General features: G+C 39.0%; 2 protein-coding genes across 4 annotated transcripts in view; one reads left to right on the top strand and one right to left on the bottom strand.

Annotated features, from left to right (window-relative positions):
* Nucleotides 1–6,649: 6,649 nt before the first annotated feature.
* Nucleotides 6,650–23,919, bottom strand: COQ10B (coenzyme Q10B). Of its 3 annotated transcripts, none has more exons than XM_082657973.1 (5): nt 23,847–23,919; nt 18,306–18,455; nt 13,856–14,048; nt 9,159–9,260; nt 6,650–7,739 (listed from the first exon to the last, which is right to left on the bottom strand). In XM_082657973.1, exons 2-5 carry the CDS (start codon nt 18,428–18,430, stop codon nt 7,572–7,574), a joined length of 588 nt encoding a protein of 195 aa, XP_082514099.1. In that variant the 5' UTR covers nt 18,431–18,455; nt 23,847–23,919; the 3' UTR covers nt 6,650–7,571. The 3 variants fall into 3 exon arrangements, with proteins under 3 accessions (XP_082514099.1, XP_082514100.1, XP_082514098.1); XM_082657974.1 differs by having other exon boundaries at nt 23,852–23,918; XM_082657972.1 differs by lacking the exon at nt 23,847–23,919 and adding an exon at nt 23,404–23,549.
* Nucleotides 23,920–23,969: 50 nt separating this feature from the next.
* The window catches only part of SF3B1 (splicing factor 3b subunit 1), a 61,881-nt gene continuing 58,916 nt past the window's right edge, over nt 23,970–26,934 (top strand). The window contains exon 1 of the mRNA XM_082657977.1: nt 23,970–24,000. The gene's annotated coding sequence lies outside the window, so the exon portion shown is untranslated. The remainder of the gene's footprint in view (nt 24,001–26,934) is intronic.

The raw sequence follows: 26,934 nt of genomic DNA on the forward strand, positions 1-26,934 counted from the left end.
GATTTCTAGGTGCTTTTTTTTTTTCCTGGTTGCTGTTTGATCAGAGAGAATGACTAGAACCTAAAGAGATCAACAGGAGAGGAAAATTTACTAGGTGTTATGTGCTAGGCCCTGGGCTAAGTCCTTGGATTTTTTTTTTTTTTTTTTTTTTTGCGGTATGCGGGCCTCTCACTGTTGTGGCCTCTCCTGTTGTGGAGCACAGGCTCCGGACGCGCAGGCTCAGCGGCCATGGCTCACGGGCCCAGCCGCTCCGCGGCATGTGGGATCTTCCCGGACCGGGGCACGAACCCGTGTCCCCTGCATCGGCAGGCGGACTCTCAACCACTGCGCCACCAGGGAAGCCCAGTCCTTGGATTATTTTAACCCTTAGAACAAACTTGGATTAGGAATTACTTATCAAGCCTATGCTACAGTTAGTAAACTGAGGCTCTGAATGGTTAAGTAATTTACACAAAGTCTCAGAGCTATTAAGTGGTAGACCCCAGATTTGAACCAGGGTTTAATTGAAGAGCTTAAACCAAAGAACAAGCCTGGAATGAACCCCTAAGCCAGGATCTAGGCAATTTTAAAAAACCCGAAAGCTGCAGCCAGAGAAATCAATACAGATAAATGGGGCAATTCCCTTTTCCCTTTGACTAGAATAACTGCACAAGGCGATGGCAGTTTTGGAGAGATGACAGAGAGGAGCAAGAGTATCAAGGATCAAGATGGTTCCTTCAGGTACCATTTGGTCAAGACTAAAATCCTGTACCTAGAAATACCTTGGTATAAGGTATTTATACCAAGAGTATCAAGGATCAAGATGGTTCCTTCAAATACCATTCGGTCAAGACTAAAGATGCTAGTGACTAGGTGAGGAAGCAGGAATGGTAGATCTCAGGATACCTGCACTCATGGAAATCCCTTGGGAAACCACACAAAATAATATAATGTCCAGGCCCCAATTGCCTTGCTGTGAAAGCGAGCAGGATTTATTTGAACAGCACAGGCTTTTCAAGGCAAAAATTTTGCAGGAGTGTGTTACAAATCTATGAGCCTGAGAGAGAAAAGGGGCATGGAGGGGACACAAACACACCCAATATTTAGCCCTGACCATGGAGGTGAACTTTTATAAAGACAGCCGGATCTGCTTTAAAAATGGATAAAGGAGTAATCAAGGAAAAAGGAATGCCACTATGAAGTCAGATCCTGCTATTTCAGGAAAAGAGTTGAGAAAATAGATTTTTTCTACTGCAATCTGGGCAGTTCCAGGTAGGCTTAAGTGTTAGAGAATCTCAAACCTAAAACACGTCTTGGGGCACATGACTAGAGGTATCTCCCTGGTCCTTGCAAACAAGAGCATCTCTGAACTGATGATTCTCGAACTGGGTTAAATATAAGGGACTGTCTATATTGGAGTAAGTGGTTGATGAAACCAAAAATTTTAAGAAAAATGGAGTATAGTTAACTACCAAATTGAAGATAATCATTGTGAATTTAGTAGCCTTCAAAGATCTCTATCTTTGAGGAATTCCCTGGTGGTCCAGTGGTTAGGACTCAGCGCTTTCACTGCAGGGGCCTGGTTCAATTCCTGGTCGGGGAATTAAGATCCTGCAAGCCACAACACGCAGCCAAAGAAAAAAGGTCTCTATCTTTGTCCCCAAAAAATGGCCTAACGGTATCATTGACAGCATTGGTGCCCATCACCAATTCCTGGGCACATCCGTAGCACCTGATTTTTGTCTCTAATACTGGTTTCCACCAAACGGGAATAGAATTCTTTGAATAGCAGTGGAGTCCATGCCTTGGGACAGAAAAAAAAATCAGGATGAATCTGGAACACCCTGTCGCTGCCTGACAGCAAGAATACTTTCAAAAATATCCAGGGCAGTTTTTTTTTTTTGTTTTTAAACTAACCCAAAGGGTTTCCACTGGCCAAGTTAGGACATTTTGAGTGTCAGTAATAACAGATAATGATAGTAAATTAGAACAAAGCCAAGAGTTCATGATGATATTCAAAAGAAGGAAGTGAATGTGAAGACTAGAAAAAGATACTTCCAATATAAACTAGTGAATATTGTATGTTTAATGCCCTACTGATGTTACAAAGCCAGAATATATAAGTATGTACCTGCTTATAAAGTATAGATTATATTTGTGTTTCTATACAAGTAAAGACAGGAAGGAGTAAAATAATAGTGAGAGAACCAAAGAAAGAAAGTAGGAACTGAACCAAGGGTAGGAAGAACGAGCAGTATTGGTAGTCTCATATCATAATCAGTAGAAGGGGAGTCCAGTAACCAACTAGCACTGGTCATGAATAATCAAATGAAAGAACATCCAAAAATGGGTTTTAAGATAATAAATTTTCCAAATTCCCCAGAATTTAAAATTTGAAGTTAACCTCCCAAAGAATGAAACATTGGAGCTGAACTCAAGAACCTCATGAATGTTGATACATTCGTGAGACATTTTCTATTTATACTGACAAATCGGGTCAAAATATCACAACACAAGTTAGGTACTGACAACCACACAAAACTTGAAGAGTACTTCATTTCCAGGAAAGATACCAAGTTTCTAAGCATTAAAATCTCTGAAACACAAAGGATGTAAGAACCTCATGATGTAACAAGTTTTGATACAAAAAGGATAAACAACAAGGTCCTATTGTATAGCACACAGAACTATATTCAATATCTTATGATTAAACCATAATGTAAAAGAACATTAAAAAAAAGAATGTGTATGTGTGTGTGTATATATATATATATGTGTGTATATATATATATATATATATATATATATATATAACTGAACCACTTTGCTGTACAGCAGTAATTAACACAGCATTGTAAATCAACTATACTTCAATTAAAAAAAAACAAACAGAATTCCCTGGTGGTCCAGTGGTTAGGACACCTCGCTTTCACTGCCGAGGGCCAGGGTTCCATCCCTGGTTGGGGAACTAAGATCCCACAAGCCACGTGGCACAGCCAAAAAACAAACAAAAAAAGAAGGGACTCACCCTAAGATTCAAGGCTCAGAATCACATTGGCCTGTGCTGCCAGGTTACACATCCCCACCAAGAATCTAACAGTCGGTTACCAACATCCTGCAACCTCAGCTGGTCTAAGATGGTGTCTTCTTGAGTCTAACTAATATACTGAATGTCCAGAAGGATATAAAAAACTCTCAAACAGGCAACCTCAGGAGAAATAGAAATAATAAATATAAGAAGCTGAAATAGTAACACTCATATCATTTATGTGTAAATATTATTACTATATCATTATAACTGTGGGGTTTTCTGTCTCAACACGTTTAAGACATTCAAGAGAATCTGATATATTGAATTTGCAATTTTAATTAAATGCAATTTTAATTAATTAGAAGTCTTTGAATCTATAATATTTAAATGTTCAGGGAAATTTATTTTAATTTCATACACTCAGATTGATCAGTTATATAAGCAGTATGTGAATATCTAGAGAAATGCTATTTAATTTTAAAAGAAATTTCATTAATAAATTCATAGATTAATAAATTAGACATTAAACAAGGTACAAATAAAAGTATTTTACCCCTTGCTGCAAAGCCCCTCTGACATTTAAAAGAACAACAAACTCAAAGAATGGTCCTTACCAACACGTAAGGAATTCCAGGGCAACTGAGGGGAAGGAGTAGATGAGGGATTTCAGTGGATCTATAGGAAGTTAGAAAGTTGATGGATAAGTGATGTGACTTAGAGTTGATATAATTATAACCTAAGAACCTGAAGAAGGAATACAAGAAACAAGGTACTTAGTACCACAGAACTTCCCCAGAGATTTAGCATTTGGACTCATTGGATACTGGGAGTCTAGGGAATCAGGTAAGGCCAAGTGTGGGAGTGGAAATGAGGGTGAAATTAGCTGAAGGATTACTGAGATATTGGACTCCTAGGTCTCCTCCCGTTTCCCACACCACCAGGTAACTATTGCCTACAGTTAATTCTCTGTGGAAATTGAATAGGAATGAACCTCAGCCTGGGACATCAGAAAGAGCAGAGAGCTGGGGTAAGAGAGGGACCTAAAAGGTTAAGGGAAAGCCTACATTCCAAACTGTGAGACCCTCAGTCCCTTACTAAACTTTCAGAATGCCAACAGCCAGGCATTATTTCTACTCCATCTGTCCCTCTTCCTATTCCCAGCCCCATATTTCTCTAGGGCAAGAGATAGAATCCTTATGTAGGAAAACCGTGAAAAAAGACCTTTAGATTCTGCCATTTGGGGAGTCTGCCAGTGAAAAGGCTGGCTCACCCGGTCACCTCACAGTGAAACTCACCAGTCAATATGCCCCCTCTTAATTCCAGTAAACCGTATAGTAACTTGCCTTCAAATATTAACGGACAAACAAGAACCATTAGACAGTCGAGGAAGCCTTCAATGTGAGAATAGCAAAACCCAGAAGGGGCCTAAGGGAAACTTACTATCTTAAGAAAGATGAGATCTTGTTTCCTTAAAAGAAGAAAGCTATGAAATAAAGGAACAATTAGAAAACAAACCAAAAAAATCTTGGAAATTAAAACTATGGCAAATATAAAATTAACTGAAAGGTCTGAAAGACAGAATTGAAGAAATCTAAAAGGCAGAAGAAAAACAGATGGAAAATAGGAGGAAAGAAGATACAGATTTAATACAAGAAATAAAATGTCTAAATACTCAGGAATTCCTGAATGAAAGAACCAGAGAATATGGATAGGAGGAAATTATCAAACAAATAATTGAAGGAAATTCCCCAGGACTCAAAGAAATGAGCCTGTGACTGAAAGGATCTGTAAGTTGCCCTGCACAATTAATAAAAGACAGGGCAACACGACCGATCAGCATGCATTTTCAGACTACCCAAGTTAAAGAGTAGATTTTAAAAGCTTCTAGAGACCAAAAAAAGGATGCTAAAACGAAGTACTGGTTATAAGAATGGCATCAGACTTCTCAAGAGCAGTACCAGGTGCCAGAATACAATGAAGTCAGATTTTCAAATTATGGGGGATGGGAGGGATTATTTTTAATGTGGCGTTCTATACTCAATCAAGTGTGAATATAAAACAATGACATCTTCAGATACTCAGGGATTCTAAAAATTTAGCTCCCATTCGCCCTTTCTTAGGAAGCCACTAGAGGATTTCCTCAGCATTTTGAGAGTTAAAAAATAAAAAGGAAGCCAAAGATCCAGGAAATAGGAACCCCAAGAAGAGAGAGGTGAAGGGAAATCCTAGGATGATTAGGGAATTACACTTGCACAACAGCAACAGCGTGGAGAGCAACCAGTTCAGATTGGAGCAGGATGAAAGGGTGGCTGCAAGTAACTGAATACCTAACTCTAAGTGACTTAGACACTCAAGGTCTGTTATCTCATGTAACCAGAAGTGCCCACTACAAGGTTGGTTCATTCAACCCTTGATGTTAGGGTTCTGAATTGGCTTTTCTGGAATCATCGCCTCTTCCCTTTTTGTGAAAAGATGGCAGATGTAGCTGCAAACTTCACATCCTCACGCAACCAGGCAAAAACCAAGGAAGAGAAGTTTCTCTTCCAAGTTTCTTTCCACAGAGATAAAAATCTTATCTATCAAGTCCTATCCCATCAGTCTTCCCCTCAGATTTCACTGACCAGATGCCAATTCAAGAGGTTTATAAAGGTGGTGGTGTTTTCCCTCTTAAGATATGGAAAGCACAGATGCCAAATTTTAAGTCCACAGGTCACAGACTTCAGAGCAAACACAAAAGCATACATATTTGAGCCAGAATGCATGGGTTTGTCTCTACCACTTACCAAGACTTGTGTTCTGACAATACTTGGGGAACCTCATGGGTCAAAGGGATGGCTAGGTCAAGGCAATATTTGGGCATTCCTGGGTTCCCTAACCAAAATACCATGTACATACTATCATAATACCAGTCCAGTTACACCCAACCACTAAGTTAGTTTCTAAACCTAAGTCTACTTTATGGCACTTTAAGAATAGTGGTAAAGTACAAGTTCTTATTTCCATTAAAAGTGTAGTAATACTGTACAGGGAAAAAGAGAAAATATCTGGGGTCTTATCTTTGCCACTTAAAAAAAAACTTTTTTAAAAGGTGCATAATTTATTTTTTTCTTTTTTTGGCTGTGCCGCTCGGCACGCGGGATCTTAATTCCCTGACCGGGGACCAAACCCACGCCCCCTTGCAGTGGAAGCGCGGAGTCTCAACCACTGGACCGCCAGGGAAGTCCCCAAAGGTACATAATTATATACAAACTACTTATGATCTGGGAAGATACCTCATTTATACGTGGAAAAATACTTTACCTGTGTGAAGGCATAATCAAGCTCCATGTGAGTAGACTGTAAGAATCCTTCACCACTGTATACCCACCATGTGGCAGAGAGCAGCTACTCACAACAGATTTACTGAACAAATTGATGCAAACACGCATTCGTGTAGGGAACGAACTAGTAAGTTCCCTTGCTGATCTGAGGAAACAAGGGAAGGGTAATTAATGCCAGAGGGTTGTTGGGTATGGAATGAAGGAAGGGAAGGGAATCAATATTGATTAAAGGAAGACTGAATTTTGCCCAGATTTTTTTTCTGTGAAAGTATTTTAAGACATTTCAATAACCAAAATAACTGTACAAAAAATAAACAAATTAACTTTATTAAGTTACCACTTCAATCCTTATATTGATTTGTTTACAAAAATATCAGTTTGAAATGCATTACTGAAAGTGAGTACACACAATAAATAGAAAATAAGGATGCATGGTGCTGGAGACATCTCAACCAACTTATCTTCATCTACTGCCCACTGTTGTAGACAAAATTGGACACCAACTTATTATCCTCATGTACTGCCCACTGCTGTAGACAAAATTTGACACGCAAACAGCATTTTTGAAAGAGCAGTTGAAGTACCGGGGAGAGGGCTGCAAACTATGAGAAAAGTAGCTTAAAACTCTGGACCACTCACCAAAAAAAAAAAAAAGAAAAATCACTATCTGGAAGCTAACCTCAGTATAACAGCGAATTATCTACTACTACCCACAAGAACAATTTAAAAATAAGAAAAGTGCCACGGAACCTTCATTAACAGTATTTTTAAGTCAAAGTTTTTACTTTAAACATCTGATGATTACTCAAATATTCTAAGCCATGAGGCAGACCCTAAGACAATAAGTTATAAATAGTCTGAATTTAATAACTTAAAAGTGATATGGTTAATATAATACACACTGCATGAGTATCTCAACCAACCTCTTTCAGGTGAGGTGATAACTAAAAGGTTTAAATTTACAGTTTCAATTTCTGTTCAGAAGAGTGATGTCAGTATTCTAGCAATAGTGATGACATCCCATTATTGTAAATATGCTAATATACATATTACTCTGAATTACACTTGATTGAATTCTATGTACACGTGGTTCCATATTCCAAGTGCAAATTTTCAATGGTACGGGTTTATAATCAAAGCTGGTTTGACAACTGCTTTCTGACTTCTGAAAGCAAATGATGAAAGTACTTCCTAAAAGTGAATAAACTAGTTACAAGTAGGTGACCATTTCCTTTTTCTCTTTACGTGTGATGAACTTCATGAAGCATTAATTCCCGAGGTATATTTGTTTCTGGACCATACAGCTTACATGCTCTTCTTTCAAAGGCAGCTACCATCTGCTTTACAACTTCATCGAAAAACAATGTGGCAAGCTGAGAGTGTAGAAGTGAGCGAAATTCAAAAGAAATCTGTAGGAAAATGTTAATAATTATTTTAGAAAGATCTTTCTTTTACTCAATCTCCACTTAGGGTAATGGTGTTCACACTGTGAAATGTGTTACTTGGCCCAGGACCTAAGGCAGAGCTCTATGGGTCTATCTAGATGAGATTTTAACATCCCTCAGAAGAGGGAGATTTGTTTACTGCAGTAAGCACAACAGCGGCTAAACAATAAGCTTAAGTAAACAAGGCCAATGAATCTCATTTTGGGGCAAAGAGTCTGCTTTTACTAAGTTAAAGAAACCTGGAAAAAAGCTTTGCTAAATACCATGTTTATCACTTTGCCTTCTTATTAATACGCCCCTTTTCGAGCTACCTTACCTCCCAAAAGTAAATAAGGGAAATGATCCTTCTGATATGGTATTCCCATGAGAAGTAGTAGCAGAAAGATGAGATTAACCCACAAAATAGATGGTGAAGGTGGTTCAATCTTAAAGTAGACAATGATTTAGAACTAACTTTATATCCCCTCAAGACAGAATTCAAGGCAACCCAGTTTAAGAAATAATATCTTAAGGACCTTAAATATCCATTAACTTCTGAATGTTTTAATTTTAAAATAATTTGATTTATAAAAAAGTTGCAAAAACAGTACTAAGATTTCTCATACACCCATCACCCAGATTCCCCTATTTCAATGTCTTATATAATCACAGTACAATTAAAACCAAGAAATTAACAGAGGGAGTTAATATTACTAGATAATAATGCTATTATCTAATCTAGAGAGGTTTCATTCAAATTTCCCCAACTGTCGCATATATGCCCACTAATTTTGCAATGAAAGCAACTTAAGAGCTGAGAATAGCATACAGTAATTTACTCAAAATTATAACCATTTCTTCTTAAAATATTTATTTATTTGGTTGGTTGGTTGCACTGGGTGTTAGCTGAGGCTTGCAGGCTCGTTAGTTGTGGCACGTGAACCCTTAGTTGCGTGTGTCTTATAATCTATGGACTTGTAAAAATTAGAAAATAGAGAAGGGATGACTATTCAAGGTTTCAAGGAATAAAATAGAAAAAGAGGAAGGGTCATTAGCATTCTTTTCTTCTTTTTGGCCGCGTCGCACAGCATGAAGGATCTCAGTTCCCCAACCAGGGATTGAGCCTATGTTCCCTGCAGTGGAAGCACAGAGTCCTAACTACTGGACTGCTAGGGAATTCCCCTAGCATTTTTTCTTATAAAATTAGTGCAAAAAAAAAAAAAAGTGCAGAAAAAGGTATTCAATACTCAGAAATTTGAGATTTTTAAAAAAATGTCTTTCAGTAATTGCTATGCACGTAGGTTATTAATTATGACATCTGGGTTCTAATAAAAATGGATTACTCCTTCTTTACCAACCTCACCTGATGTTTGGAACAAATAGAGGGCTTTATGAGAGACTTACTGAAAAATCCAAAGTACAAGTTCTTGGGTAGCCAGGAAGACCTGGGCTAAAACGCCATACAGTCTCCAAATGATTGAAGAGCTTCCCATCAGTACAGGATGCCTAGAACAAAATGAAAAAAATAAAACCACAGTTAAATACCATTTGGATTGTGTCCAGAATCTACAACTGAAGATGATTTCTTTGAGAAGTAAATATTTTTATAGGTCAGACCACAGGTGACAAAAACATCTCATTGTTAGCTTGGTACTAGGAAGTGATCTCTGGCCAATATAAGCCATTTTCCTTTCTCCTGGGATCCCCAAGATTGCCACTTGTTCTCTTCCACTGCTGTCACCCACTGGGCTACTTAGAGTTCTCCTCCCACAACAAAACAGGGAGTGACTACCTGGAAGTTTATTTCCAGCTCTGCCACTTATAAGTGATCCTGAACAAGTTAATTCCCTGTACTGTATTTCCTTAATCTGTAAAATGAGTATAATGCCTGTCTTATACCATCAGTACGGGATGGCTAAATTTAACATTTGTAAGGCATTTGGCACAGATCCCTAGAACAATTCTATAATTCTTCTTTGCAACTCAAAGATTTTCTATCAATCACATTCAGTCTTTCCCTAACTCATTATTCTTTATTTCTAGAGGCCTCTATGGTTCCAGTTTTCCTGAAAGTGTGGCCCTGACCCTTGTCCCTGACCCACTGCTTTCTGACCTCTCTTCTGTGCTCATGTTTATTTTACATGTGTGGGTACACATTGAAACATAATACACAGTAATACTATGTGCAGTGCATCCTGACATTTCCCATTCTATATCATTAAAAAATGTTGGTTGAGACCCATTAAAGAGTTGCCTCCTGCAGTGTGAAAAATGGTGGCCAGAACCATAGTTACTAGTCCATTGTTAGGACATGTTATGACCTTGAATGAAGTTCAGTTTCAGGGCTTCCCTGGTGGCGCAGTGGTTGAGAGTCCGCCTGCCGATGCAGGGGACACGGGTTCGTGCCTCGGTCTGGGAAGATCCCACACGCCGCGGAGCGGTTGGGCCCGTGAGCCATGGCCGCTGAGCCTGCGCGTCCAGAGCCTGTGCTCCGCAACGGGAGAGGCCACAACAGCGAGAGGCCCGCATACCGCAAACAAACAAAAAAACTTTAAAGAAGTTCAGTTTCTTTATTTACTATCCTAAGATGCCATCTGGGCCTTATTATACTAGTAGACAATTGACCTCAAGAATATCTATCACCTTCCCTCAGAAGCAGGCTATTTTTTTAAATTCTTGTTTCAGTCTACACTCCCCTCCTCAATTAAGCCTTAAGTTTTCAGCAATTCTGGCAAATCCTGGGGCCGATAAATGATCAAGCCCCTCTACCCCCTTTCTTTTGTATAAGTTATCCCCCTCAAGAATTTAGACTGTCCCTCTCCTGAGGCTACACACTACAAAATATATTGCAAAATAAGGACCTGCGTAGGTAAACTGTTTCCCCCAAAGTAAACAGTCATTTTTTCTCCCATAGCTATAGCCTACCTAAACACAGAATATAGGATTATTTCTGACTATATCTGGATCTCTCTAAAGATGGTTCAAACTGGGGGCTAAAGAGCTAAAAATCCATTTGCAGTTTATTCCTCACTTCCTCTTCATCTAAACCCTTTTGAATTAATTATCAGATGGTAACACGGTAGAATCATTATAAACTGCATCCATACTAAAATGCATTTAAAAAGATATGCTCTAGTTACACATTTATAAAAAGAACATATTATTTTAATTTTTAATATGGAAACCAGTGAATGTTTTAAAACTTATTTAGACACGATAAAATAAGTCATTAAAATACTAACTACTTTAATAGCTGATATGCTAAGTCACTGGGGAGAAGTAAAAATTTTCTTCAAAGAGTTTGGCTTTATATATAGTTCAATAATGGCCATCCAATTTTTAAAACCATCAAAAGTCTATAATAAAACTGTATTGTTTCAGTTATCCAACTTTGTTTATTTACTTTTTTTGTTTTTGGCCATGCCTCACAGCTTGTGAGATCTTGTTCCCCAACCAGGGATCAAACCCATGCCCCCTGCGGTGGAAGTCTGGAGTCTTAACCACTGGACCACCAGGGAAGCCCCTGTTTACTTTTATTTTTAATTTTTTTAAACTTTTAATTACCCAACTTTAAGATAATGCATTCCACCTTTCTTTACAACCACATAAGAAGCTTATAGGAAATTTAATAGTGAAGGAGAAACAGCTGTTGGGAATAATCACTATAATATAGCACCTTCCTCTGACCACTTTTTCACAAAATGTGGCAGTGCTATACTCATATCAATAATCCAGCTCAAGGACCCATGGATTTTTACTGGTTTTTTTTGATGTTGGGGGTAGGAGTTTATTAGTTAATTTATTTATTTTTGCTGTGTTGGGTCTTCGTTTCTGTGTGAGGGCTTTCTCTAGTTGTGGCAAGCGGGGGCCACTCTTCATCGCGGTGCACGGGCCTCTCACTGTCGCGGCCTCTCTTGTTGCGGAGCACAGGCTCCAGATGCGCAGGCTCAGCAGTTGTGGCTCACGGGCCTAGTTGCTCCGCGGCATGTGGGATCCTCCCAGACTATTGGTACGTTTTGATAGGGACAATACTGCCAAAGATCTCATTCCTAACAGAGATACTGAACACAATAGGAAGGTTTCTGGCCATTACAGATTCAGGTAGACTAGAATCACTGACATGTTAAGTCACAGGCACATTTGGGGCAGCTAACAATTCACAGAAAATGTCACATGGCTTCTGCTGCTTCCTCAGTTATAATAATTTTTATTATATGTCACATATGTGTATCAGGTATTAAAATCCAGAACCTGAACCCAGGGAAAATTGAAAGCTGAACATAGAGAGTTGTGTGTTATTCTCAAATATGTCTTTAAACAATAAACTAGCACACTAAGTGAGACAGCTTATTTTAATGGAAAAATAGTTTTGGAATCAGACACACACAGTATGAATTTGTGTAGGGCTCTTAATTTCCCTAAGCCTCATAAAATTGAGATAGCAATGACTATCTAATACATATTATTATAATTTAAAAAAATAGTTTCCTCCCTCCTTGGCAGTGTTAAAAGTTACTGAAATTATTATGAACATCTGTGGATCTACAATAACCCAAGAACACAGTAGTGAGAACTTCATAAACAAAGAGGCCTCATGACTCCTGTCATTGTAGTACTGGTGCTGAGGATACAGAGATGAAAAAGAGGATCTTCCATTCTCTCAAGTACCTTGATTTTGTCAAGCAGAAATACAAATGAAGAAAGAAATTACACTACAGAGTGATAAGAGAAATAAATAAAGCACGTGCAAAGCCCAGAGGAATCACCGAGGTAGAACTAGTCATCTATATGAAAGGAAAGGGAGAAAGCAGGTTGGAATTTGAAAGATTAACAGGCAAGGAATTTTCATTATAGGTAAAAGAGGGAACAATATGCAAAGGCACAGGGCTGTGGAATAAGCACTATATGGTTCATTCATGGAAGCCAGGAAAGGGAAGAAAGCCAGGAGGAGAAAATGAGACTTTAGAGTTCTTTTAGTTAGATGCAGGATATGTTAAGATCTAAGTTATGAGAGTCTGAATGGTAAGAGACTGAGGTCAGGGGACTCAATTTTAAGATTACAGAGATATTTGCTGCTGTCAGACAGACTAGAGTCTTGGCTGTGTAACCTTATCTAACTCTTCTAGGCCTTAGTGTACTCAACTATAAGATGGAGAATAAAATTTGCATCTCAAAGGGCTGTTGTGAAGAGTAATTCAAGTAAAGCACTATAAAGAGCTCAATATGTTAGCTATTTTAAGTGTAGTATAGGTGAAAACTCCAAAACTATGAGGCAAACAGGTGAAAACAGTCGTAATAACAACAGAGTCCCACAGTGGTGCACAGTCTTTTAAGTGGAGTTGAAGTTTTGAGATTGTGACTAGGGTGGACTCCAAGGTCTTAGCTTCACTGGACAGTATACTCTTTCTGGTATGAGAGTTGCTCCTCCTCAATGCCTGACAAAGAGGTGACGAAGGAATTTAGCTCTGGCCAATTACCAAGAAATGATACCACCACTAAATCCTGTGAGCACAAAACACAATTCAGCTTTGAAAGTCTTTGGTCATCACATCTAGAAATTCAAAAGAAATGGGCATTACTCTATGGAATTCTGCCTTTTTGTGTGAAGTCTGGGTACCCTTTCTAAATGTGTACCCTCCTCTGAGAAGAGTAAGATGCTTAATACATGCATGCAACAACACTTGGCATTTCAGTACCTGGTACAGGGCAGGATGACTTCAATAATGTTTATGTTCTCCACATTTATATCTTTTCTACCTTTCTGCATCCTCTCACCACTTTCCCTTCCTTAACTTAAGAAAAAGTAGTGCAAGTATTAAAACATTTCTCACTTGTGCGGCCAAATCCTTCCTGTGGGTCAATAGTCCTCAACAGAAGGACAACAGAAAAAGCTTCTAATTTCCATGTTCTAGTTAAATTTCTATTTGGAAAGAATAATGCTAATATTGTGTAAAATAACATGATTTAAGAGATATAATAAATAGTTTGTTTTTTCCCTCCTCCTATTAGTTTAGGGAAGTCTTCTTAATGCTATTATACTTTAACCCATTTAACATAATATTTGAGGAATATTTAAAAACAACAAAAAACAAAACCATTACCTTTACCAAATGTGGTTTCACCAAGGTTACCACTGATGTATAGCGCTCCAATACAGGTGGAAACCCAATTTCTAATCGTGTTTTGCAGTATCCAGATCTCCTTGATATTACATCTGATTTTTTGCACCAAGGAACAAAATGCTTGTAATCCTCCATTCCTGATACTACATCATACATTTCCTGCATAGAATATCTTAAAAAAAAAAAAAGGAGAGGTGTTAACTGCATCTATTTATATGGTATATGTACACTTTAAATTGAATATGAATAAGGTTTACTATGTATGAGGCAATAAATCATTTGGCACACATATAGAACCACACTCTGGGATGAATGTCTTTAAAACACAGAAAATAAAAGGATAAAAGGGAGCTAAACATATGTCTATAGCAGAGCTTACAATGTGGCAGACCACAGGTTGAATCTGGCTTGCAGATATGGTTTTTAAAATTTTAATTAGTAACCAGCATTTAAAAACTGAGACTTTGAGAGAAAAAAACTAGAAGCAACCTAAATATTTGGTTGATAAACATTAATAATTGCTTAATAATAAATGGTTGATGAATTATGGTACACTCATACTGTGGAACTCTATCAGTTATCTAAAGGGATTAAGATCAGATGTACAGTTGACCCTTGAGCAACACAGGTTTGAACTGTGTGGGTCCACTTATACACGAAGTTTTTTCAGTAATATTAGTACCTGTATTTTCATTTTACCGATCTTTAAATTAAATGTGAGGGAAAGTTTGTGTTCAATTAGAGATCACAATATGTGGAATCAAAACAACTAGGGTTTGAGTCTTGATTTTATTTTATTTTATTTTATTTTTTGAGTCTTGATTTTATCCAAACTGTTTCATCAGCTTCCTGCCTTTGGGTGAGTCATTTAACAATTCCTCGTTTGGAGACAGAAATAGCAGTATGCAGATTTTTTTTACTGTGTGGGGGTCTGCACCCCCTAAACACCCCACTTTTCAAGGGTCAACCGTATACTTTAGAGCAAAGAGGTTTACAATATATTGCTATGTGAAAAAAGGCACACTAAAGCAGATGGGATATATATGATTCTATTATCTATTTGAGAAATATTTTAAGTGTATACTATATTTCCTCAATTTTAAACATTCGGGATTTTTTTCGTGAAAATAATTATGTTAATAGACTGTCTGTAATGAAAACACATTGAAAAAGTCCTAGAAGGATACAGATTAAACAATTACCAGTTGTTAATTCAGGAAAAAGAAGTAGGAGTAAAAATAGACTAAGTCTTTTAGTATACATATTTCTAAATTGTTAAGTTTTTATACAAGTATGTGATGATTTTGTAATTAAGAAAAACATCTATTCTATACCACAAAAAAAGGAAACCTCTCATTCTTTTTATGAGCCAGCATAAAATCTGCGAACCCAAGCCTCACAAAGCACATAAAAAACAAAATCTATAAACCCACATCACCTGTGGCAAAACTTCTACATATCAGCAGATATAATAGAGCAATATATTTTTTAAAAAATACAACAATCAAATGCAACTCATTTAAGGATGTTTGGATGGTTTAATACTAAGAATTATATTATTATAACCATATTAATTAGTCAAAACAAAAACATTATATGATTCCCTCCATAGATAGTTAAATACCAGAAGCATTCCTATTAGAGTTAGAAATAAGACAAAGGTGCTGTATATCATCATTGTTATCTGACATTTTTCTGAAAGTATGTCAAAATAATTAAATCAGAGCATGAAATATGAGGCACATGTGTGGAAAAGAATTAGGCAAAATTATAAATTGGCAGGTGATATGACTATCAAATCAGAAGCTAATCAATTCAGAATTTAGTTATGTAGCCTGTTGAGAAATATATAAAAAATAATATCGTTCCTATACTAACAAGTAGAAAACAGTAGCATAGAAATGCAAAATACATAGAAATACAACAAAAAACCATCAGGGTTTAAATGAAAAACCAAACAACAAAAACATTGTGGATACAAGTAAAAGACAACTGAATGAGAACCAGACACATATAATTCTTGGTTATAAAGACTCACACTGTTAAAACATAATTCACCTCAAAATGATATAGTAAACAACCACATTCTAAAGTTTAAAAGGGTATTTTTGGAATATGACAGAATGAGTGTTTATACATATTTAATCTTTATGATCATGAAATGAGGCCCACAGCAGAGGGGGGGAAATAAACCTACCCTCCCCATGTTCTCAGACATTTGGAAATAAATGCCAAAATAAGTCCCATGAAGTATGAAACCTGGTAGTCTGGAAGCTAATTGTCATAAAAGTAGTCTGCACTGACTAAGAAAGCAGTATAGCATAGCAGTCAAGGGGATGGACTTTGTAGTCAGAAAGTACTGTGTTCAAATATCAACTCTAAAACATAGTAAGTCATGTGACCCTGGCTAGGCTGCTTAACCTCTCAACTTCATTTTCTTCATCCATAATTGAAAAATACCTGTACAGGTGGTTTTTTTTTTTTTTAATATTTATTTATTTCGCTGTCCAATCTTCATTGCAGCATGCAGGATCTTTCACTGCGGTGCTCCCTTGTGGCGTGCGGGTTTCTCTCTACTTGTGGCATATGGGTTTTCTCTTCTCTAGTTGTGGCACGGGCTCCAGAGTGTGTGGGCTCTGTAGTTTGTGGTTGAGGTGCGCGAGCTCAGTAGTTGTGGTGGCGGGCTTAATTGCCCTGCCACATGTGGGATCTTAGTTCCCTGACCAGGGATCGAACCCATGTCCCCTACATTGGAAGGTGGATTATTTACCACTGGACCACCAGGGAAGTCCCTACAGGGTTCTTTTAAGGGTTAAGTGAAATAGTTTTAGCATAATGCACAATGCTTACTAGGCACTTAATAAATGGTAGCTATTATGTGTTTATGTCAAATATGGGGGAAGATGAAGATCATTAGATAAGACCAATTTGTAATAAAAAGAATTTTAACATGAGAAAGAATAAGGAAGCAAGAAAGAATAAGTAAATATGGTGGGAAAAATAAGCTTAGGAGTCATGACACAACATAATCTCTCTGAGCTTCAGTTTCCTCATCTCTAAAATGGGAATAATACCTAGTTCACATGGCTATTGTGAGAATTAAATGAAACAATAAATATAGAGCCCCCAGTAGTGCCTGTCAAATGGCAAGTACACAGTAAAAGGAAGATGTTATATTTCTGATTCAAAAGGAAAGCAGACCAGTTCACTATTTGATTTCTCATCCTTTTGTTGCCATGTCTCTTTTCAACAGATACCAGCTGATGCAAAGATGTCTACCTATCCAAGTATTTACACTTGCTTTACGTGGCATAATTGCTGGCCACCTGGAGGCTACAATTACATAGCTGTAACATGACTAGTTCTTGAGAATAATATCTGAGAGTAAGCACTGGGTGTCACTTCCAGACCAATATGATTAAGAACCACGTGTATCTTTTTAAGAGACTCTGAAGACTAAGGAATTACAAAAGTCACAAGTTGGATGGAGCCTGGCTTCCTGAATCACTACTCGAGGATTGCTGCCCATGGATTGGGAATACCCACTTCAACTTTACATGAGAAAGAAATAAACTTTTGGGTTTTACCTGTATGGTTGCTAGCATTACCTTAACTAATACAGTGACTATCCAGTAATAACAGTCAATTATGTGACAAAAGTTATGAGTATGCACAAAGTTCTTTACTGCAGAAAAATTAGAAGGGAAAAAGCAACTAAATAAAATGAATGAAAAGTACTTTTAGAAGAATTCATGTAATATTTAATGGCCTGTTGGGAATTAAGACCCCCTTGTAGAAATTCCCATATGAAGGACTGCTTGATTTCTGGTTTAGCAGATCTGCAGACTCTCTATTCTCTGCTGTATATACCCCTAGATGAGGGGCCAAACCTGGCCTGCTGCGTGGCTCTGTAAATAAAATTTTATTAGAACACAGCCAGGCCCATTTATTACATATTGTCTATCGCTATTTTTGGGGTACAGTGACAGAGTTGAGTAGTTGCAACAGAGACAGTATGGTCCACAAACCTATTTACTAACTGGCCCTTTACAGAAAAGCTTGCCAACCTCTGCTCTAGATGGTAGGGGCCTCTTAGCATGTTTATATGTACTTACCTAGGTATGTGTGTATGTGAGGGAGCTATACAGACATATCTGGCTCAACATATCAGTAATGTTGCCACTATAAAAAAGAACAGTGTACAAAAAATGCAGGTCATAAACAGTTTAATTATTTCCTTTAAATGTCAAGATTTAAATCTATCCTATAGAGTTACCACATGACTACATTCAACAAATATTTATAAAACGGCAAGGGCTAGAAAATTAGAGCTTAGTCTGTAAGAAGAGAATCCAGAAAAAAAGAGGCATGATGTTCTATAGAAACTTGTGAACACGCTCTTTTAGTACAACTATTATTTTATACAAACCCTATAATTCTCCTCTCTGAATATTCTTTTCTTTTGTTTATTAATGGTGCAGCAATTCTGAAGAAAGTTCTTGCATATATCTCCTTAGGCAAAACTGAGGTATGTAGTGGAAGAGTTCTGCTCATCAGTATACCACAGGAAGCTAAATACCTAAAAAGACAAAAATTACCTGATTAACACTGACAATTAAGAGAAAACACAAACTATAGAGATTGTAAAATAACAATCATACTTTAGAAGACTGTGCAACCTTAGAATAGTCCTGAAAAAATACACACACACACACACACACACACACACACAAGCTTCTAAAGCACCATAAAGAAACTAAAAAGGGACTTCCCTGGTGGCGCAGTGGTTAAGAATCTGCCTGCCATATATATGGAATCTAAAAAAAAAAAAAAGGTTCTAAAGAACCTAGGGGCAGGACAGGAATAAAGATGCAGTAGAGAATGGACTTGAGGACAGGAGGAAGGGGGAGGGTAAGCTGGGTCGAAGTGAGAGAGTGGCACGGACATATATATACAGTACCAAATGTAAAATAGATAGCTAGTGAGAAGCAGCCGCATAGCACAGGGAGATCAGCTCAGTGCTTTGTGACCAGCTAGAAGGGTGGGATAGGGAGTGTGGGAGGGAGGGAGATGCAAGAGGGAGGGGATATGGGGACATATGTATATATATAGCTGATTCACTGTTATACAGCAGAAACTAACACACCATTGTAAAGCAATTATACTCCAATAAAGATGTTAATAAAAAAAGAATCTGCCTGCCAATGCAGGGGACATGGGTTTAAGCCCTGGTCCGGGAAGATCCCACATGCTGTGGAGCAACTAAGTCCGTGCACCACAACTACTGAGCCTGCACTCTAGAGCCCATGAGCTACAACTACTGAGCCCACATGCCACAACTACTGAAGCCCATGCGCCTAGAGCCTGTGCTCCGCAACAAGAGAAGCCACCGCCATGAGAAGTCTGCACACCTCAACGAAGAGTAGCCCCCTCTTGCTGCAACTAGAGGAAGCCCACGCGCTGCAACTAAGACCCAACGCAGTCAAAAATAAATAAAATAAATAAATTTTATTTTAAAAAAAGAAACTAAAAATACCAGCTTACAGTTATGGTTAGAAGCTTCTAACAGAAAAGGTATCTCTCCCAGAAGTTGGCTTTTAGTCTGCAGTCATGTTTTACAACGTATTCTTACCCTAGGCTTTCTAGGATATTCATCATCCAATTTTCAACTCATCTACTCAGCTTGTTTTCCCAGCTGGATCCACTGGGATCCACTGATCTACTCTATGAGATTTGAAATTAGGTCTTGCTCTCCCACTGGATATCTGGCGGCCCTGTCAGACCTGCTGCTCAGTTATCTTTTACCTTCCAATCTCCATTTCCATGTATATATGTGAAAACATATGTCAAGGTAACTAGAATGTTAACTGTTTGGGTGCTTTGTAATACAGATGCCTGATATGCTCCTGTTCACCTAAATGTTTTCAGCCTTTATTCTAATAAGATTATTGCATAACTGTTTTACACTACTATTCGTGCATTATTAGTTCACATACTTATTGAGCGCCTATTCTGAGCTAGGCACTAGGGATATAATGGTGAATAAAACAAACATGAAGATTACATTCTAGTTGGGGATTCAAAAAAAATCACTAAAATAGAAATGGGTGTGGGGAGATGTAATTAAGACCTTCTTTAGACAGGGTGGTCCAGGAAGTCCTCTCAGGTTGTATTTCAGCTGAGAAATAATGGATATGGAGTCATTAGCCATGCTAATAGATATGTATGTACATAATAAATGCGTGTGCACATATATATAAAATCTCTCTCACACATACACATGTGTATGTACGTGGGAGGAGAGGTAGATACAGAGCATTTCAGGTACTAGGGGAAGAGTGTGGCAGCATCCAGACACTAAAACAGACTAACAGTGTAACAGCAGTATAGCAAGCCAGGGGGAGAGCACCATGAAATAATGTTAGAGAGACAGGTTGGAGCTGGATCATACTGGGGATTATTGGTGAGGATAAAGCAATTTGGAATTTATTCTCAATGAGATGTTCTTGAAGTGTTCCAAGTAAGAGAGCAATATTTCATTAAATTGCATCTTCAAGTTATTTTTTAAAAGTGTAATGGAGTGGCCTGGTGAAATCTCATGTTATCATATATGAAATTTGATTTATATAAGATATGATTTACATGTAAATAAAATTTCTTTAAGGACACTGAGACCCTACAGTTTGGCGGGAAGAGAAAATCAAGTTAAAGAATGATTGAAGAAATTGGCAATATTCAGCCAGAAGATAAGAGGTGATACTTGAGACTATGGCTCCAAAAATACAAGAAAAAACTTTTGAACAATTAAAGCTGTTTATAAAAATTGGGTAGACTCATTCCAAAGGTAATGAAAGAAAGGTCAATGAAAATAGTTAAGCTAAATGCTTCATGACTATGGAAAAGACTCAAGCATATGAACTGTATGAATGAACTTAAGTCTCTTTTAAGATAGATTCATCTCCTAGAGAGAATAAGGGTGTCATGTGTTCCTAAAGATCTTTAAAAATATGATGTTATGTGAATTTTAAAGGCAGTGATAATATTTTTAAAAGCCTACTGTAATTTTTTTGAGTAAAGCTATAGTGTTTGCTTTAAAGTGGAATTATGCCAATAAAAGTGACTGACAGTTATTCTGCTGAATGAAGCACAACAGTGGAAATTAAATAGTTAGGCAGGGACTTCCCTGGTGGCGCAGTAGTTAAGAATCCCCCTGCCGGGCTTCCCTGGTGGCGCAGTGTCTTGAGAGTCCGCCTGCCGATGCAGGGGACACGGGTTCGTGCCCTGGTTCGGGAAGATCCCACATGCTGCGGAACGGCGAGGCCCATAAGCCATGGCCACTGAGCCTGTGCTCCGCAACGGGAGAGGCCACAACAGTGAGAGGCCCGCGTACCGCAAAAAAAAAAAAAAAAAAAAAAAAGAATCCCCCTGCCAGTGCAAAGGACACTGGTTCGAGCCCTGGTCCAGGAAGATCCCACATGCGGTGCAGCAACTAAGCCTGTGCGCCACAACTACTGAGCCTGCGCTCTACAGCCCGACTGCCACAACTACTGAGCCCACGTGCCACAACTACTGAAGTCCGCACACCTAGAGCCCGTGCTCCACAACAAGAGAAGCCACCACAAGGAGAAGCCCACACACCACAACGATGAGTAGCCCCCGCTCGCCACAACTAGAGAAAGCCCGTGCGCAGCAATGAAGACCCAACACAGCCCAAAATAAATAAAATTTAAAAATTAATAATAATAATTAGGCAGTTAATTTAGCTTCCCCCTTAAAAAAAAAGGACACAAAATATAATTTAGAATCTCTGGTAGCCACACAGATTATAAAAACCAAGCTTGGTGTTCAAAATGCCTAATCACCCATTTCCCTTCTAAGACATTCTTTAGATGTCTTTAACTGTTTTAACAGTTTTATCTATTTCGCTCACTTTTCATATAGATACCTTCTTATCTATTATTGGAAGCCAATTACGTGGCAGATACTATGCATAATTATGAACAATTTTCTGATAAATCAGACCAGAAAAAGCAGCATCTGAGATAAACCTTTATTAAAAAAAAATAATAAGACCCTTGCTTCTGAAGAGGTGAACTGGGTGTTTTGGAAACTTACTTTTCACTGTATATGGTTTTGAATTTTGTACCAGGTTCATGTAATACGGTCCCCCATCCCCCGAAAAAGAAACACACAATCTGATTATAATCATAAGGGAAATGCCTGTGTTTAAAGCAAGTTAACAGGCGTCTTCTGATCGGTCTGCATACTATGGTTACAATGCCCTGGACTGCCCATCTATTTTCACATATTATCAAGAACAATATGTCTTCAACTGCAATACGAGAACCATACAATCGTATATATGGTTAAACCATGAAATGAAAACTGGACCAGATGAAGGACAGTTTTTTGGTCACTAATCTTCCAATACTACATCCCAAATACTCTACTATAATAAAGGCCAGAATCTATGTTAATGCTTCAGCCTTGCAATGAACTCGTAAACTCTCTCCCTCTTCATTATCATAAACAGTAAATATTTTATCCTGGAATTTAAGCCTTAATTTGATCACTACAGCAATTTTTAGTTTTGTTTATTTGCAAGCCAGCATTTTATAAGAATAATACAAAGCAGGTCTAAAGCATGATACAGTATGTTCTGCTTAAAACTTTTTCAACCAATAAATGTCTAAAAGGATTTGGAGTTGGTTGGGTTGTTGGTATTTTAAAAAATTCTTCACTGAATCTAAATGTCCTGGAGCTCAACCAGATTTGTGCTTTCTCCCTCTACCCCGTAGTTTACAACTAAATTAATTTTAAACGTTAACTTTAATTTTCGAGCATAGTTTATTAAAATGGCATTAATAAAAGGAGACTAAGTGGTAGAAGTATGGAATCTTTCGTATCTCCACCTCCATCACCTACCGAAAAAGAACCAACCAGGAAAATCGAAGGCAGACTCTGGTTCAAGGTTACAGGACTTCTAAGTTACAATGGCATGGAAAAAAATCCAAGTCCCCGGCTTCGGTTTAGTTTAGCAAGCACCAAAGGGCGGGGGCAAAGACCGCTACCAGAAACTGGGAAAGCACGTCTGGTCATCGGATACGCTGGGGGAACAAAGGGGGCCTTACTGCCAGGCCACAAACTCCCACCCGCCCATCAACCCGCAACTCCTGCGCCGCAAAGTTGTCACTTTCCGAGAGCAGCAGCCGTAGGCCATGGGGAGGAGGCCGGAAGAGCCCAAAGGCAACCCCGCCGAGTTGCTTTATCAGCTGCTTCAAAGTCGCTTAGCGGATGATTCACCGCCTCTCGCGAGGGCAGCGAATCACCCCCGTAACAGGCCGGCGAGCCTCCGGCCAAGGGGGTGGGGGGAAACGCGCGGCCCTGAGAAGGCAGGAGACCCTTTCTCTCCAGAGACGAGGAAACGCATCCGGTCCGTCTGCCCCACCCTAAATACCCCCAGTCCCCTTGCTCAGCAGGCCTGGGCTGAAAACTACCCTCGCCGCTGAGCCCTAGTTGTTCATTACCTGACGTTCCGCGCAGGCCCCTGCACAGGAACCGGGGCTCCGGCCGCTGCCGCCGACTTCGGACGGCATCGCGAGACCACTTTTTTCAAGGCCCTCTGACCGGTCCGAGCTGCCATCATCATCTGACTAAAACCGGTCGCCAGTAAGCCGGGACCAGGCCCACGGCACCGCCCTCCTCCGGCGGCCCAGGCCACCCGGCGCCGCCGCCATCCAGCCAATCGGCGGGCCCCCTGAGCGGTCAGACACGCCCCTTCTCCTTCCCCGATTGTGCAAAGCTGACGCACGCTCCCACTACCGCAGGGCCGACTGTAAATGCGTTCGTCATCCTGCCGGCCAATCAAAGGGAGCGCAGGGCCGCCTAGACGCACCCCTCGCCGCCGGCGGGTCTCCACTTCCCGCCGCGCGCTCTGGCCCCTTACGTAAGAACCACCGTGACCTCTCACCTCACCTCCCGCGCTGGAACTCTTCCCCGGATTCGCCAACTGCCGCGGTTCTCTTGGGTGCTGCTTCCGGTCGCGAGGCCTGCCACGTGATGCCAGCCCAGGGGCGGGAGGAAGCCCGAGGTTCTGGCTGTTGATTATGTAACTGTCCAAACCGGTGAGTGCTGGGCGGGACCCGCCATCCTTGCCGGCTGCGAAGTCTGGCCATCAGTCTTGCTGTTAATGACTGTACCTGACGTGCTTACCCTGTGAGGTTGTTGTGAGGGCACCATATGGTCACGGCCTTAGGGAAGAGACTCGGTTCTATTTGCCTTCTTCCTGTGTGGCCAACATTTTAATTGGTGTCCGTGTATGGTTTGGGTTTCCCTTCCTCCATACAAACCAGACTTTGCTTCGATTTACCCATTTCAGGAATCATTCATCAAGTCTTGACATTTTTTTCCCCTTTGTTTGTTCCCAGGTACTTATTTAATCTTTATATGTCATAGTTTTCTGTAAACCGTAAAGTGAGAATAGCAATACTACTTTCTGCATTCTGCTGCTTAAATGTAGTCAACAGATATTTATGGAGCACTCACTGTTCGCTGTTTTAGGTGCTGGATAAGTGACCAAAAGTCTTTACTATCATAGAGCTTATATTCTAGAGTGGGGGAAATCAATATATTAAATCAATTAATGTAATACAATGTCAGATAATCGTATGCTGTAGAAAAAAGTAAAGCAGGGAAAGGAGATGGAGAGGGGTAAGGTGGGGTGCTATTTTATATAAGGTGGTCAGATGGGCCTCTGAGGAAGTGATAATGAACAGAGGCCTAAATGAAGTGAAGAGGTGAACGATATGACTGTTTGAGGGGAAAGTATCTTCAGGTGGAGGGAACAGCAAGTGCAAAGGCCCCAAACAGAAACATTCTTGCCTTGTTTTATGAGGAGCAAGGGCTTTGGATCACAGTGAGTGAAGAGAGTGGTAGGAAATGAGATCAGAGGTAGTGAGGGCTTTTTCATAGTACTTGGGAGGCCGTGGTACCAACTTTGGATTTTACTCTATGTGTGAAGGGAAGTCATTGAGGTGACTTGATCTGATTTACATTTACATAAATATTCCAGCTTCTGTGTGTATGTATGATTATTATTTTCTACTCTTGCTTTGTTCATTGCAGTCATCCCTTACGAGATGCTTTGTGGAGTGAGTTGAAATCACCAACTACAAAGAACGTCAAGCACTTTTTTTTTAAATACATTTATGTATTTATTTATTTTTGGCTGCCTTGGGTCTTCGTTGCTGCGCGCGGGCTTTCTCTAGTTGCAGAGAGCAGGGGCTACTCTCCGTTGTGGTGCACGGGCTTGTTGCGGAGCACGGGCTCTAGGCGGGCGGGCTTCAGTAGTTGTGGCGCACGGGCTAAGTTGCTTCATGGCATGTGGGATCCTCCCGGACCAGGGCTCGAACCCGTGTCCCCTGCATTGGCAGGTGGATTCTTAACGACTACACCACCAGGGAAACCCTGTAAAGCACTTTTCAATACAACACAGGATGTACTTGTTGATTGAGGTCGTTCTGTAGCTGCATCCAGACAATTCTATATCAGATTACCTTCAAATACACAATCCCTGCTTTTCTTGCCTTAAAGCTTAAATATTACCAGTAATATCTTCCTTTAAAACACATCTTTACTATATTACTCCCCCACTCAACATCACAGTGGTTACAAGTTGCCTACAAAATATAGGCATTACACTTCCACATCCTACGGAGTTCTATTTCAAACTATTGGTATTGTTAACTAGAAAGCCTGTTAAACATATTTTTCAATACAATACATGATGTACTTGTGAACTTAATAGAAGGCCTTCTTTTATTAAATTTACCAAACATTTTCTTATTGAACTCTTCCAAGACATAAGAAAATATCTACTGAATTGGGTCACCCAATTGAACAGTTCCCCCCCACTAAAAGAAATTTTTTTAAGGCAGATAAAGGCATCTTTGCAGTAGATGACAATGTATGGTACTTACTGGACTTCTCAGCAAAGAGTAATATGTCAGAAGCTTAAAAGTGATAAGAAATTCTGGTTCAGTTTTAGTAGATGACAGTGCTTCCATAAATTGTGGGCTAAAAATCTGTTTATACAATAGGAAAAGATTGGTAGTAAATTAAAATTCAGCGGAGACCTGTGGGAAGCAGTACCTTACAGTCCAGACCAGTTATGCTCCAAAAATATATTTGATACAATGCCACCTATTAAACATTCTTGCCAAAATAATTGAATCTGAATCTAGTCAAGCTTTTAGGTATGCCAGTTTAAACAGGAGATAGAAGAGCATGTTAAATGACACCGAGGGGATATAATCTGCCAAATACAGAATATGGGAAATTCTGTAGGACAAATGAGCCAATTTCTTCAACAAATAAATGTCAAGTAGAGAAGGAGGATTGGGGGTGGGGAGGATTGTTGTAGATTTATAAGATTTAGGAGGCATTGTTTAGATTTTGTTTTGAACAAACCAAATATTAAAAGACATATACAAGACTGGGAAATTCAACTGAAATGTTTACTTCAGTAAAGATTTGTACTGAAGATTACAGGTGAAATATGTTTGTGATTTACTTTAAAATGATCCAGTGGGGGTAGAGGAATAGAGTGTATGAAACAAAATTGATCATTTGTTGATAATTACTGAACTGGATATGGATAATTGGGAGTTTATAATAGTATTGTATCTAATTTTTGTGGATGTTTGCAATCTATATATATATTTCTTCTATCTTATGTGTATATATACACATATATTTAATGTGTATATTTAATTTCTGCCTTTCATGTGATCATTACAAATGAAATTTTCCTGATTGACTTCCACGTAGAAATATACTTTGACCTTTTGCTCACTTCAGAACCCTGAATACAGACTGAACACAACCAGAAAGTCTTCAGGTAAATAGAGATGGCTATGACTTTGTGTTAATACGGTTTTTAATCAAGCCTCTGGTCAAAACAAATATAGGATGAATTTTAACCACAGAATAAGACCTTTAAACATCACTTATATTTCTCTCCTGAAATAAAGCAAGCTTTCAAAGTTAACATAATCTCA

The sequence above is a fragment of the Grampus griseus genome, assembly GCF_964374135.1.
Source record: "Grampus griseus genome assembly, chromosome: 7".
Lineage (NCBI taxonomy): Eukaryota > Metazoa > Chordata > Mammalia > Artiodactyla > Delphinidae > Grampus > Grampus griseus.

Excerpts from the sequence above, each read along its gene's own strand:
- COQ10B (XM_082657972.1), bottom strand. The coding sequence starts at position 23,525 with ATGATGATGGCAGCTCGGACCGGTCAGAGGGCCTTGAAAAAAGTGGTC. Across the intron at positions 18,456-23,403 it reads GGGCCTGCGCGGAACGTCAG|GTATTTAGCTTCCTGTGGTA; the intron begins GTAATGAACAAC and ends TTGTCTTTTTAG. Across the intron at positions 9,261-13,855 it reads TGAAACCACATTTGGTAAAG|GCATCCTGTACTGATGGGAA; the intron begins GTAATGGTTTTG and ends ATTTTGTTCTAG.